The sequence below is a fragment of the Mytilus trossulus genome, chromosome 8, assembly GCF_036588685.1.
Source record: "Mytilus trossulus isolate FHL-02 chromosome 8, PNRI_Mtr1.1.1.hap1, whole genome shotgun sequence".
Lineage (NCBI taxonomy): Eukaryota > Metazoa > Mollusca > Bivalvia > Mytilida > Mytilidae > Mytilus > Mytilus trossulus.
In genome coordinates, this window is record NC_086380.1 from 12,407,965 (window position 1) to 12,421,121 (window position 13,157).

At 31.9% G+C, this 13,157-nt stretch overlaps 1 protein-coding gene across 1 annotated transcript in view; it reads left to right on the plus strand.

Moving 5' to 3' along the window:
* Nucleotides 1–8,614, plus strand: part of LOC134681657 (mutS protein homolog 4-like) — a 32,425-nt gene extending 23,811 nt beyond the window's left edge. Inside the window, exons 17-23 of the mRNA XM_063541311.1 lie at nucleotides 472–639; nucleotides 2,044–2,116; nucleotides 2,756–2,820; nucleotides 3,792–3,862; nucleotides 4,674–4,777; nucleotides 7,227–7,315; nucleotides 8,393–8,614. Of these exons, the coding sequence (XP_063397381.1) occupies nucleotides 472–639; nucleotides 2,044–2,116; nucleotides 2,756–2,820; nucleotides 3,792–3,862; nucleotides 4,674–4,777; nucleotides 7,227–7,315; nucleotides 8,393–8,557 (735 nt within the window). The 3' untranslated portion in view covers nucleotides 8,558–8,614. The remainder of the gene's footprint in view (nucleotides 1–471; nucleotides 640–2,043; nucleotides 2,117–2,755; nucleotides 2,821–3,791; nucleotides 3,863–4,673; nucleotides 4,778–7,226; nucleotides 7,316–8,392) is intronic.
* Nucleotides 8,615–13,157: the final 4,543 nt, after the last annotated feature.

Consider the following 13,157-nt stretch of genomic DNA (forward strand, 5'->3'; position numbering starts at 1 on the left):
GAAGCTTTTTTTGCTTATTGGCTGGTCTTACTTGTCAAAAAGGATCACATTGTGTCAAGGGGCTGATATTTTAAGATATCAATATGCAGGAAACCAGATAATCTATACTTGCTTATGTTGGATTTAAACAGTAGAACATAGGTCATATAAACAACATGAGAATTACTACTTGCATGACTTGAATGTCATAAAATAGGAAAATCATTGAATAATTTATTATCAGTAATATGCATGCATTAATAGCTTTTGTGTTTAAAGATTTGAAATCTTTGTACAAAATTTTATTATGAATGAAAAATGTTAATTAAAAATTTCGAAGAGATAGGGAATAAGGATTGAATAATATTGGACCATTAAACGTTTTCTCACAATTAAATCTTGTGTAAGTAGAACCCATTTTATAACCAGATCTTTGTAGTTTAGAGCCTCTCACTCATTGTATACCAGCTGCCTTATTGTTCCTACTTACAGAGTGGTAAAAGTACGTACCTACGACAGATTGCAATGCTTCAGATCATGGCACAGATAGGATCCTACGTGCCTGCAGAGTATGCTTCATTTAGAATAACCAATCAGATCTTCTCTAGGATTGGCAGTGATGATGACATGGAAACTAACTCCTCCACATTCATGGTTGAGGTTAGTATAGGAGAAATTCAAAGTCAATTAAGTATTTCGCAAATACTGAAATCATTTAAAATATTAATGAAACAGAACGACAAAAACAGATTATTACGTTAAACCAGCTGAAAATAGTGGAAATATTGACTAGGAATATTAAAATAATATATTGTATTTTTTAAGAGGTGGAGAAGAATTAAAAAGAACAAACGGAAGCAGAAGATATCTATCGAACCTTAAGGACAATGATACAGAGCAAACTTGAAATGTCCTGAGAGATACATGGGTGACTCTAAAATAAGGAGATGTGGTATTATTGCCACTATGAGACAATACATATATGTGTAGGACTCGGAACTGTGATGGTACTCCGATCCATGATGGTTAAACTAAAGTGCGATGGTACACGCTGAAGTACATTGGTTAACACTCTGAAGTGCAATTGTGACACTAGTTTGTTGATAACTATGCCGTAGTGCAATGGTGGTAACGCTGAAGTGAGATGGTCCCTCTGCATGTGATGTTGAATAAAAAGCAAAAGGAGCTGTTTTAAAGAAATAACATTATCAAGATTTGACTAAAGTAGCTGTTAGCCTCACATTTAAAATAACTTTGGAGACAGAAAAATACATTGTAGAACATTGGGGAAAAAGATTCAGGGTGTAGGTCTATATAAAAGTATTTTGTCTCGTTTTCTGCCAAATACTTTGAAATAAGCTGATTCACCACTGAGAGGAATAAAATAAATTTGGAAGTACGCCGAGGGACCACTATGGGTAATTTCAGCCTACATGTTTTTAAAACTAAATACTTTAATCACAATTAAATAAGGCTAGAGTGATGGAGTTTTTTAAAAAATATCCAAGTTCATCTTTTGCCGCTTTATTACCCATTGTTTGCCGTCTCACATAGACATTATTGTAATATCCACCTATTGTCACTAGCAATGATTAAAACTGTTCGGGACTTAAATGGTTTCTTACTTTCTTTAACCTTTGTTTGCATGAAATTTTCATCTCCTTGCATGAAACTTATATCTACAAAATTTTATTCTCCTGTTTGCCAATTCCTGTTTTATTTGATGTAATGTCATATTTGAAAATGTCACAAATATTCTAACGTCATGTCAAACCATTGCACTAAGTGAAAGGACCATCAGACCTCAGTGCGGACCATTGTACTTCAGCGTAACATCATACTTCAGCGTGACTATTACACTCCAGCTTGACTATTGCACTTTAGAATCCAAACGGCACTTCTGCGTCCCCATCACACCTCCAAGTCCTACATATGTATTGATGAAGAGTAACTACAACTATCTTATGTTAATAATTGTATATATACCATGAACAAAAGATTTTCATGGAGAGATAATAGTTTTATTGTCAACCTGCTTTATATTTAATTTACATATTTTTTCAGATGAGAGAAATTAATTACATAGTACAGAATTCAACAGACAAATCTTTAATTATAATTGATGAACTTGGAAGAGGTATATCTTTTTTGTATTATATATAGATAGATCTGTATATATATCTTACAAGACATTTTTTGTCTTCAATGCTCTTCAACTTCATACTGCATGACTGAGTGGGGATAGAACCTTAATGGGGACTCAGGGATCAGATATTTTTAAGCTCGGGATTTCGGGATTGACCCTTTCAGGATCCGGGAATTCTTTTTTTGAATTTCGGGACCTCAGGATTTCGTGTCTTTAAGCCAGGGATTTCGGGATTTCATATTTTTAAGCCCAGGAATTCGGGATCAGGACCCCTCCTACCCTCCCTCCTACCCTCCCTCAAGACTTTATATGGCCTAAACAATTTTAATTTTAATTCAAGTGTCACTTTAAAATTAGTTAATGCAGCAATGCAGTTAAAAACTTACTTCTTCAATACATTGTAATGTGTTTTTATTACAACTGTACTGTCTTTTTTTCAGAGAGACATCAATTTAAGGATGAATTTGTATTTCTTAAATTCAAATGATGTGATAAAGTTAAAGCTTTTCGAATTATGTCTCCAAACTGAAACGTTTCCTAATATTAATTTTTATTCAATGACAATATTGTTTTAGAAATCCATAAAGATTACGGTTTTCCTTGTTTCATACTGTACTTGGTTTTTTTTAGGTACAAGTGCAGAAGAAGGAGTTGGAATATGTCATTCAGTTTGTGAATTTCTACTGGGAATAAAGGTACAGGCAATAATGCATCAATTGTGTCATTATTTTAAAAAAGTCTTTTACAATTTTATATAAAGTATTGATAAAAGACCTGCAATAATCGAAAATATACTTATTGTACAAACTCTTAATAAAAAAACAATACTTTAAACGAACATAAAAATATGGTTTTCTTATTCAAACGAGTATGCTATCAATCATCAATTCAAGGAAAACTTCAGAAATAAAAGATAACTCTTATCTTAAGTACATAAAACACATTAAGCTTAGACACTGCTTTCACAAAGTTAAAAGAGAAAAATAAACCGAAATTAGTTTTTGATATACATGTGCAAATTATAGGATTAAACGCCTTTTTAAAGGAATTTATTGATGTATAAACTCAACCAATTCTCTCACAAACAAATAAAAGTCCACAGGACTTTTATGATATGTTTGTGAGTGACTTGGTCCAGTTTATTCACCAATAATTTCTTTTAAAAAGGTGTTTAATCCTTACAATTCTTTAAATTGGAAATAAGGAAATATGTTTCCACACAAATAACTTCTATCCAATGTAAGTTGTATATTTGCGTCAGTGAATAGTCCTGGCCCATGAATTTATTTGTTGGCTTACGGAAAAATATGTACTCTTTGAAAATTGCAAACTGATAAAAATAAACTGCAAAAATTCTTATTATCATTCAGACGAACCTTTTGTTTTTGTTATTTTGTTTAACGATTGATGTGCAGTGAAATAAATTTTATTAATGTCTGTGTTATTATTGCCTCCATCTTGTTTACATTGGTTACAAAAAGAAGTTTGGTCAACATGGTCTATCAAAAAATAACCAACATCAAGATCAACTACCGGAATTTCTCTCAACCAATTATATAAATGTAATCCCTAATATGCAAATCATACAAGAATTACTGCCATATAAAGAATGTTTGGAAACATTATTTTGTTCAGCTCTTCTATTTCTTATTATTTCTTTTAACAGGCTTTCACTTTCTTTGTTACCCATTTTATTGAGCTGACCAATTTAGATAGTTTGTATCCAAATGTTGAAAAGTAAGTACTTGATTGTACTATATTTTGATATTAGAAATTTATGTTCTGTAGATAAATAAGAAGATGTGGTATTATTGCTAAGTAGACAATTATCTTCCAAAGTTTAAATAACTTGGATATGAGCAATTACAGGTCACAATACAGTCTTTGCTCAACTTTCACACCTTGCTAACACTAGGGTGTCAAGATATTGACATATGTCTGCTACCCATTTAGAAATGATCATAGACACATTTTACTCTTCTACATTTTTTTATGTAAAGATTTTGACTTTGCATACTATCATGACTATAGAGACCAAAAAATAAAAATTTAAAAGAGGATTTGTTTTAAATCTATAGTTCAATTTGATACACGGCATTTGTTCCTAACAGAAAAATCATTATTATTACATTGATTTTGTAAAACAAAAATTCAATGCATTGAACATATTTAGTAAATGAAGAAACAACAAATTCCACTTTGTTCAGCAGGAATTGCTTTTCCTTCAGAAGAACCATTTTTGTTCTCCCTTTATTAATTTTTGTGAAGGTCTAGTGTTTTCATCTTTTTATCCCCTGTCTCAGGCAGTCTTAAAAATTTACAATTTGTGATTACCTGCTTAGTTTCTTTTTTCATGGCCTTTTAGCAGGGAAGGAGGCATTTAGCCTTACCTTTATGAAAAAAGAAGATGGGGTTTGATTGTCAAAGGGACAACTATCCACCAAAGTTGAAATGTCCATTCATACATCTGTCTATACTTCCTAAAAAGGTCAACAGATTTTGACTAATGCCAGAAAAATCACATGAGTCTCTCTAACATATTTTGTAGCTACTGCTTCCAGATCCAGAGATCATTCAACACGGATTGGAATTGTGAAAAGATAATATATACACACATACTGGCAAAGGGGAAAACAATGGAGAAACATTATGGTATGTATTTTAGAGATTACACTTTTTATATGTATTTGTGAAAATTACATTTTCTACTGCGAATGGTCAAATGTACTCATTTATATAGTTAAGTTGATGCTGTCTTTCATTCCAAATTCAACCATGTTTGTACTAGGAAATTTATATATTAAAGAGAGCCGTGGTGTAGTGGTTAGTGCATCAGATTACTAACACAAAGGTTCCTGTTTCGATTCCTGTTCCGGGATGAAAATTGCAGGACTGAATTTTTAGCTCTTCCTTGAAACCATTTGCGAGTATGATCTTGAAGAAACGATGATAGTCTGTCGAAAGGGGACCATAAATAGCTGACCCGTGTTAAAAGAGAGCTATATCGTTTGCATGTAAAAGACACCCTTAAAGACTAAAAAAAAGCAAGCTAATGTTGCTACAAGCTTTAGGCAGCACTTGCACTCACAAAGTGGAAAGGGAATGATATATTGGTAAGTTGCAAAAACTTATTTTTAGATCCACTATGAATAAATATGTTTAGACAAAAGAGACCCAGAATACGAGAGGGTGATGTATCAATGAAATAGATACCCAACAAAAATAAAAAAATCCGCCATCAATAGACATATAAAACATAAATTTGAACAAGGTTATTAATTCAATTCATTTATTTGAAAATTACCTGTGTATTTGTTTAATTCCGTGATACTAAAAGTTGGTTGGATATCATATATCTAGAAGAGGGAGGTATATATATCTTGGTATAAGATGCAAAAATCTTAATTTTAGACCCTACTTAAAATGTTAAAAATCAATGCTTTAAGATCATGAAGATAAAATGTTAACAAAAATTGTTCCATTTAAGTAACATGTCAACTTGAAACATTTTCTTATCTTAAAACATAGAATTTTAACATCAGGGCCAAATATGTCCATAACAGACTTTACTGCTTTTCTTGTACCAGTGCAAAGACATTGGGGTATGAATAGAGATATGAACAGAGAAACTTATGAGGGTCCTTATTCTGGAAAGGCACATTTATTTGCACTGGATTATAATGGCATTAAAAGTATTTTTTTGTCTATTTTATCTTCACCCATGAATTATGACAAAATTCACACTGAAGAAAAGGACAGTAAATATTATAGTATATGAAGCTGAAAAACAAAAAAAATATATATAAATCCCTTCTCAATAAAAGAGATATTTACAAACTTGTAGATTTATTTTAATTGCATCATTGTTTTCCTATTTACATTATCAGATTCAGCAAACAGTGTATTATAGAAATTAATTTGTTAAAGGAAAAGTGTGGGACATTTTGTTTCCTGTACAATTAAATGTAAACTACTATACTGTGTAAAAATGACTTCCAATTTTGACAAAACATGCTTCTAACTTTCATATTGGTTATGTTTGATTGGATAGGATTTGTATTTCTGACAAAGGAAACAGAGTTTTTTTTTAACTATTGTGAACCAATGGAATGTGGATGTACTTGCTAACCTCTGTTTTCTGCCTATGTATGAGTCTGCCCATCAGTATCACAATGCTGTCACATTGTCTCAGAAACTATATATATCAGATCTTTTTAGTATTTGGTACCAATCCCCATTTTGTTAAGCTATCAAATACCTTGTATTTAGTTTTCCTTCTGTAAAATATCTCAAACTTTATAACCTTAATATCGAAATATTGTGTGTCTCTTGTGAAGTCAGTGGAACATTTAACATATAGTTGGTCATAAAAGTTATATATATATCAAAGGTACCAGGATTATAATTCAGTATGCCAGATACGCGTTTCGTCTACTTAAGACTCATCAATGACGCTCAAATCAAAATATTTATAAAACCAAACAAGTACAAAGTTGAAGAGTATTGAGGATCCAAAATTCCAAAAAGTTGTGCCAAATATGGCTAAGGTAATCTATGCCTGGGATAAGAAATCCTTAGTTTTTTGGAAAAATTCAAAGTTTTGTTAACAGGAAATTTATAAAAATGACCACATTATTGATATTCATGTCAACACCAAAGTGTTGACTACTGGGCTGGTGATACCCTCGGGACAAAATGTTCATCAGCAGTGGCATCTAATATATACTTGAAATATAATAAACTAAATGTTTTAAGTCTGCAAAAAATGAATAGTGCTTTCACAACCATGAAGGGGCCTCAGTGGCTACTAATGTTATCACTAGCCAGTCAACACTGAGGTTGTGAGTTTGAACCCCACTGGTGCAGGTGCTCTCAACTCCAATCTTAATTGATTGTCAGTTTTCCTATAGAAGCTTTTCAATAGGCACTCCAGCTTCCTTCACCAATAACAAATGGCCGCCACGAAATAGCCTAAAAGCTGTGCATAAAAGTAGTATGAAAAACGGCCCATGAAAAACACAAGGAAGAATAAATCAATCACAACCTTGAATGACCCAACATGCTCATTTGAACTTTACAAAACTTTTGTTTTCCTTCTTAGGTCTTCAGTTGGCTGAGATCTCTACAATGCCAAAAGCTGTCCTGGACAAGGCAAAAGAAATAGCAACCAAAATATCCACAGAAAAACAGGTAAATGTTTTTTCTTTTTCATTATTTACAAATTTTCCACCTAACTCAGAAGTGAAGTCTCAATCTTCTAACTGTACTGTTCATGTTTTCATACTGTATCAATTTGCAAGATATATTATATGTAGGAAAATGATCTATGTATCATCTATCTGCTGCCTACAAAATTATACAAAAGTGTCATACATTGAAAACTACTTGGCATTTGATGTCATCAAGGATAAAATTTTCCACCAATAGTGGTGGTTCTTCATTGACAATTTTCTTCTTATACATGGAAATATCAAAGAACTAAAATATAGCAATATTTGTTGAGCCTGCGAATTTTGTCGCAGAAAGCTCAACACACAGGGATAGTGATCCAGCTGCGTTTTTGTGTTTTGATATTTTTTCTTATACTTTATGCAATAGGTCAACTATATTTGGTGTATGTAAATATTTTATGATCTATATGTCAGTCGTGCAGGTTTGATTTGACCTTGACCTCATTTTCATGGTTCATTGCTAAGTGTTAAGATTTTGTGTTTTGGTCTTTTTTTTTAAACTATAAGCAATAAGTCAGCTATATTTGAAGTATGGAGGAATTGTTATCTTAACATGACTGCCTGGCATGGTTCATCTGACCTTGACCTCATTCTCATGTTTCAAAGGTCAATGTTTAGTTTTCCTGGTTTATGTTAAGTTTATGTGACAGTATCAGCATAATATCAATAATTTATGAAGAAGGCGAAACATTTCCGTGTGTGCACTCTTGTGTTTAAAATAAAAATTCTCATAAGACATTTATTAAAATTATATGGCCATTTATAATAGTACTTTTACAATTATACAATCAAAACAGAAGGCCTTGAATGATTTATTGATATAAAAGCACAGACTTATCATATAGCTTAACAGTTACTAAAATATTCACTGATTTTTTTGTAAAGCATAGGATACCTAAGTTGAATTTCAAAAGTTGTTTATTGAAGCAGTGGCAGTATATATGAAAAATGTTAAATAGTTTTTTAAGCACAAAGAGTAAAGTTTCATTAAAATAAGTGCATCACAAAATTGATCCATCACAATTTATTATCACAGGCAAATCAAGAATTAGAAGGAGAGTTACTAGAACAAAGAGCCATCTTTAAGTTAGCCACCAGGCTCGTTCAGGCTGCCAGGAACTCTAGACTGGATGAAAATGGACTAAGACTATATTTCAAATCGCTTAAGAAACAATATGAGGAGACTATAGTCCATTTATGATAGACTTCTAATTATTTTAAGCATTGGAAAATACATGTTGATTATTAAAGTTGTTTCTGTTAATTTTTTTCTCTTTATTATTCATATATATGATATTGTTGATTATTTACAATGGGTGCTATGTTTTGTATAAATTAGCAAGTTTGTTAAACTTTTAAAAATAGAAATCTCCTGTTCTTATACAGAAATAGACATAGTTTGGTACCCGCTGCATTTGTTTGCCTAGGCCTAAGTCAGGAATCTGATAATTAGTAGTTGTCGTTTGTTGATGTGGTTTATATGTGTTTCTCATTTCTTGGCGTCTGTCGTCTGTTAACTGTAAAAAATGTAGATTTTGGCTTAAAACTCTAAAACCAAAGCATTTAGAGCAAATCTGACATGGGGTGAAATTGTTAATCAAGTCAAGATCTATCTTCCACTGAAACAATCGGACAACCAGTTGTATGGTTGCTGCCCCTGAATTGGTAATTTTTAGGAAACTTTTTAGCTCACCTGACCTGAAAGGTCAAGTGAGCTTTTCTCATCACTTTGGGTCCGTCGTCCGTAAAGTTTTACACAAATTTTCTCCTCTGAAACTACTTGGCCAAATTTAACCAAACTTAGCCATAATCATCATTGGGGTATTTAGTTTCCAAAAATGTTTGGCATGACCCTGCCAACCTTCCAAGATGGGGGCCATGGCTTAAAATAGAACATAGAAGTAAAATGTAGATTTTGGCTTATAACTCTAAAACCAAAGCATTTAGAGCAAATCTGACAGGGGTTGAATTGTCTATTAGGTCAAGATCTATCTACTTCTAAATTTTCAGACCTACCAACCAACTAAGATGGCCACTAGGCTAAAAATAGTACATAGGGGCAAAATATAGAATTTGGCTTGCATCTCCAAACCAAAGCATTTAGAGCAAATTTGACAGGGGATAATTTGTTTATCAGGTCAAGATCTATCTGCCCTGAAATTTTCAGACAAAACAGACAACCTGTTGTTGGGTTGGTGCCCTAGAATTAGTAATTTTAAGGAAATTTTTCAGTTTTTGGTTATTATCTTGAATATTATTATAGATAGAGATAAACTGTAAACAGCAATTATGTTCAGCAAAGTAAGATCTACAAATCAAGTCAATATGCCCAAAATTGTCAGTTTATCCCTTAAGGAGTTATTACCCATTATAGTCATTTAACAATTTAACAATTTTCATAATTTTTTGTAAATTTTTAGGAAATATTTTTCGCTGTAATTAATGGGCCAAGTTCATTATAGGTAGAGATAAATGTAGCAAGATGAATGTCCAGTAAAGTAAGATCTAGAAACACATCATGATAAAAAAAACACAAATTTGTCATGAATTTATCTGTGTCCATTGTTTAATATGCCCATAGACCATGGTGAGTGAAACAGGCTCTTGAGAGCCTTTAGTTGGTTATTATCTTAAATATTATTAGAGATAGAGATAAACTGTAAGCAGCAATAATGTTAAAAAAAGTAAGATCTACAAATAAAACAACACAACCTAAATGGTCAACTGACCCCTTCAGGAGTTATTGCCCTTTAAAGTCATTTTTTACCAATTTTTGGTAAATTTTTACTATCTTCTACAAAAATCTTCTCCTCTAAACCTACTGGGCCACATTTTTTTAAACTTAGCCACAATTATGATAAGGGTTTCTTGTTTAGATAATGTGTGTGATTATGCGTCCAACCAACCGAGATGGCTGCCATGGCTTAAAATAGAACATAGTACATAATGTTGATTTTGGCTTATAACTCTATTACTAAAGCATTTAGAGCAAATCTGACAAGTTGTTACATTGTTTATCAAGTCAATATCTAACTGACCTGAAATTTTTGTATTCATTGGACAACTAGTTGTTAGATTGCTGTCCCCCCCCCCATTGGTAATTTTTAAAGAAATTTTGCCATTTGTGGTTATTATCTTGAATACTATATAGATAGAGTTAAACTGTAAACAGCAATACTGTTTAGCAAAGTAAGATCTACAAATAAGTCAACATGAACAAAATGGTCAGTTGACCCCTTGAGGAGTTATTCATGTTATTGTCCTTTCTACTAAATTTTTAACAATTTTCATTAATTTGGTAAATTATTGTAAATTTTTACACAATATTTTCCTCTAACGAAATGGCAAAGTTTATTATAGATAAAGAAAATTGTAAGTAGCAAGAATTGTCAGTAAAGTAAGATCTACAAACACATCACCATCACCAAAACACAATTTTGTAATGAATCCATCTGTGTCCTTTGTTTAATATGCACCTAGACCAAGGTGAGCAACAAAGCTCTTAAGAGTCTCTAGTTTATACCACATCTTCATATATATCTATTAGTATTTTTGACTGATTGTTGTTTTTAACAATACACAAAGAAAGCAAAGGATATGTGGTACCACATCCACCTATTAAACAAATTCACTACATGCACAGCAAAAAGAATAAAAGAAAAGAAACAAACATGTTATTGCTCCATATCAAACCCTTTACACTGGGGCCATCAATACACAAAAACTCACACTTCAATGCAAAATTAACACTGCCGGTGAAAACCAGTTTGATTTTCTTTTTTTTGCAAACTGATGATCACAGTACAAGTCAACTGTAAATTGATTTGAGTTGTTTAAAGGTTGATGTTAAGCAATACTTTCAGCACTTTGTAATATCATGGCATCTGGTTTTTATTGGTGTTGAAAGCTTGAGTACCCAGAGAAATACGCATCCTTTGACATGAAAAATGACAATCCTAGTCAAAGACTGAATTAAAACTCTACTCCTACTTGCAGGACTCATACTCACAACCTCAGTGTTAACAGGCGTAGTGACACAGTAATTAGACTACATCAAACACTCAACCAGACACTTTGTAACTGTAAAGAGACTGAATGTTTTGGTTATTTGCTATTGACTTTGGACACCTGATGCATTGTATCATTTCTCGAGAAAGTAAATGATATCAGCGCTTATTTAAAAGTGGGTTATGGAATGACAGAACATCATTAATAAAGTAAAACTAAGAACTGCACTTTTTCATTTTGTCTTTGAGAGGATTCTGTATGAATTCTGGTTTAAATGAATACAAAACCAATTAGTAATTGAAATACAAAATGTCTACCTAAATATCAATTAGCCAATCTTAACAAATTAATTTTTAAGTTTTAGATCAAATTGTCTACTATTATGTTAATATCATCTTTGGTGTATGTCTATTTGGAATCAGTGTGGGTCTTCACACAGTAATAATATAAGAAATAATTCGTGGAAGCCATAGATTTTTTTGGAAATTTACACATGGCTTGCGCCGTGATATTCGAATTTTATCCTGAGCGTTATCCTTGTAAACATTGGCTAATTGATATTTAGGTAGACGTTTTATATTTCAATTACTAATTGGTTTTGTATTTATTTGACCCAGGCCATGTGTAAATTTATAACAAATCTATGGCTTCCATGAATTATTTCGATTCTAATAGGACAAATAAGTTCATTCAAAAACTGAAGCGAGGATGGGTATGCCGTGTGTGTAGCTGTTCTTTTTTACTCCTGGTTAGATAGAGCTCAAATAATCACATAAATCTTTAGCTTGCATTGATTATTTCGTAAATTACCGCTAAAAAAATGTTTAATTCTCACACCCAAAATTTGCGACTTTTAATTTACATGTTTTCTCGTAAGCTACCATTAAAACCAAAATTGACATGTCGTGGACTCGCTGAAATCATTTAATATGCGAATATTAAATGCAATATCTAGAATAGAAAATAAAACAACACCTACCTCAGAATTCCATAGTACTAGTATACACACTTCGATGGTGACAAAAACATATATTGTTTTTATTTAACTTAAATTAGTATATTGATAGCTTTTAAAATCGTAACATAAAAATCAAGATAATTTTCATCCCTTAATGAACCCCTGATTTTTATAAAGAAAGCGTTCCATGATGAAATTGAAATTGCACAAAAGAAAGCTGTGTTAGTATATTTAGGAAATAAACACAACCAGTTGTAGTATATTATTTCTTTTTATTTTGCATCTGAATAAGAATAAAACTTCTTTGTCTTTTGTTTTATTTAAATTTTAAATACAATTAAATGGCAATGCATTTTTGAATAAGTTCAAACACATGTGGATTTACGTGGGAGGTATATTGTAACATCCATTATTTTGAATATTTCTGAGTCTGCGCTTAGTATAGATATATCGAGAATTTTCTTACGGTATTGTTTACAAAGCGAAAGAAGCTCGTCATATTAGAATTCTCATTTTATCTTCGGAAAGATTATGAATTCTGCACACATAGTACTCATAAAATACAAACTGCCTGCTGAAACCCATGTTTTTCAATGAGAGGATAAAGCATCCATAAACAAGGGTTTCTTAAAAGTGTCAAACACTTTTGACTTTATTAATTCGTCATCGTAGATTTAGAATGTGCCTCTTAATACATGACTAAGAGTGTTGATCCATTCAAAAAAAAGTAAAATCACAAAAATACTGAACTCACCATAACTTAACAAAATGGTGGATTAAACCTGGTTCCATAGCGATAACCCTCTCTCTTTAATAACAGTCTCATCAAATTCCG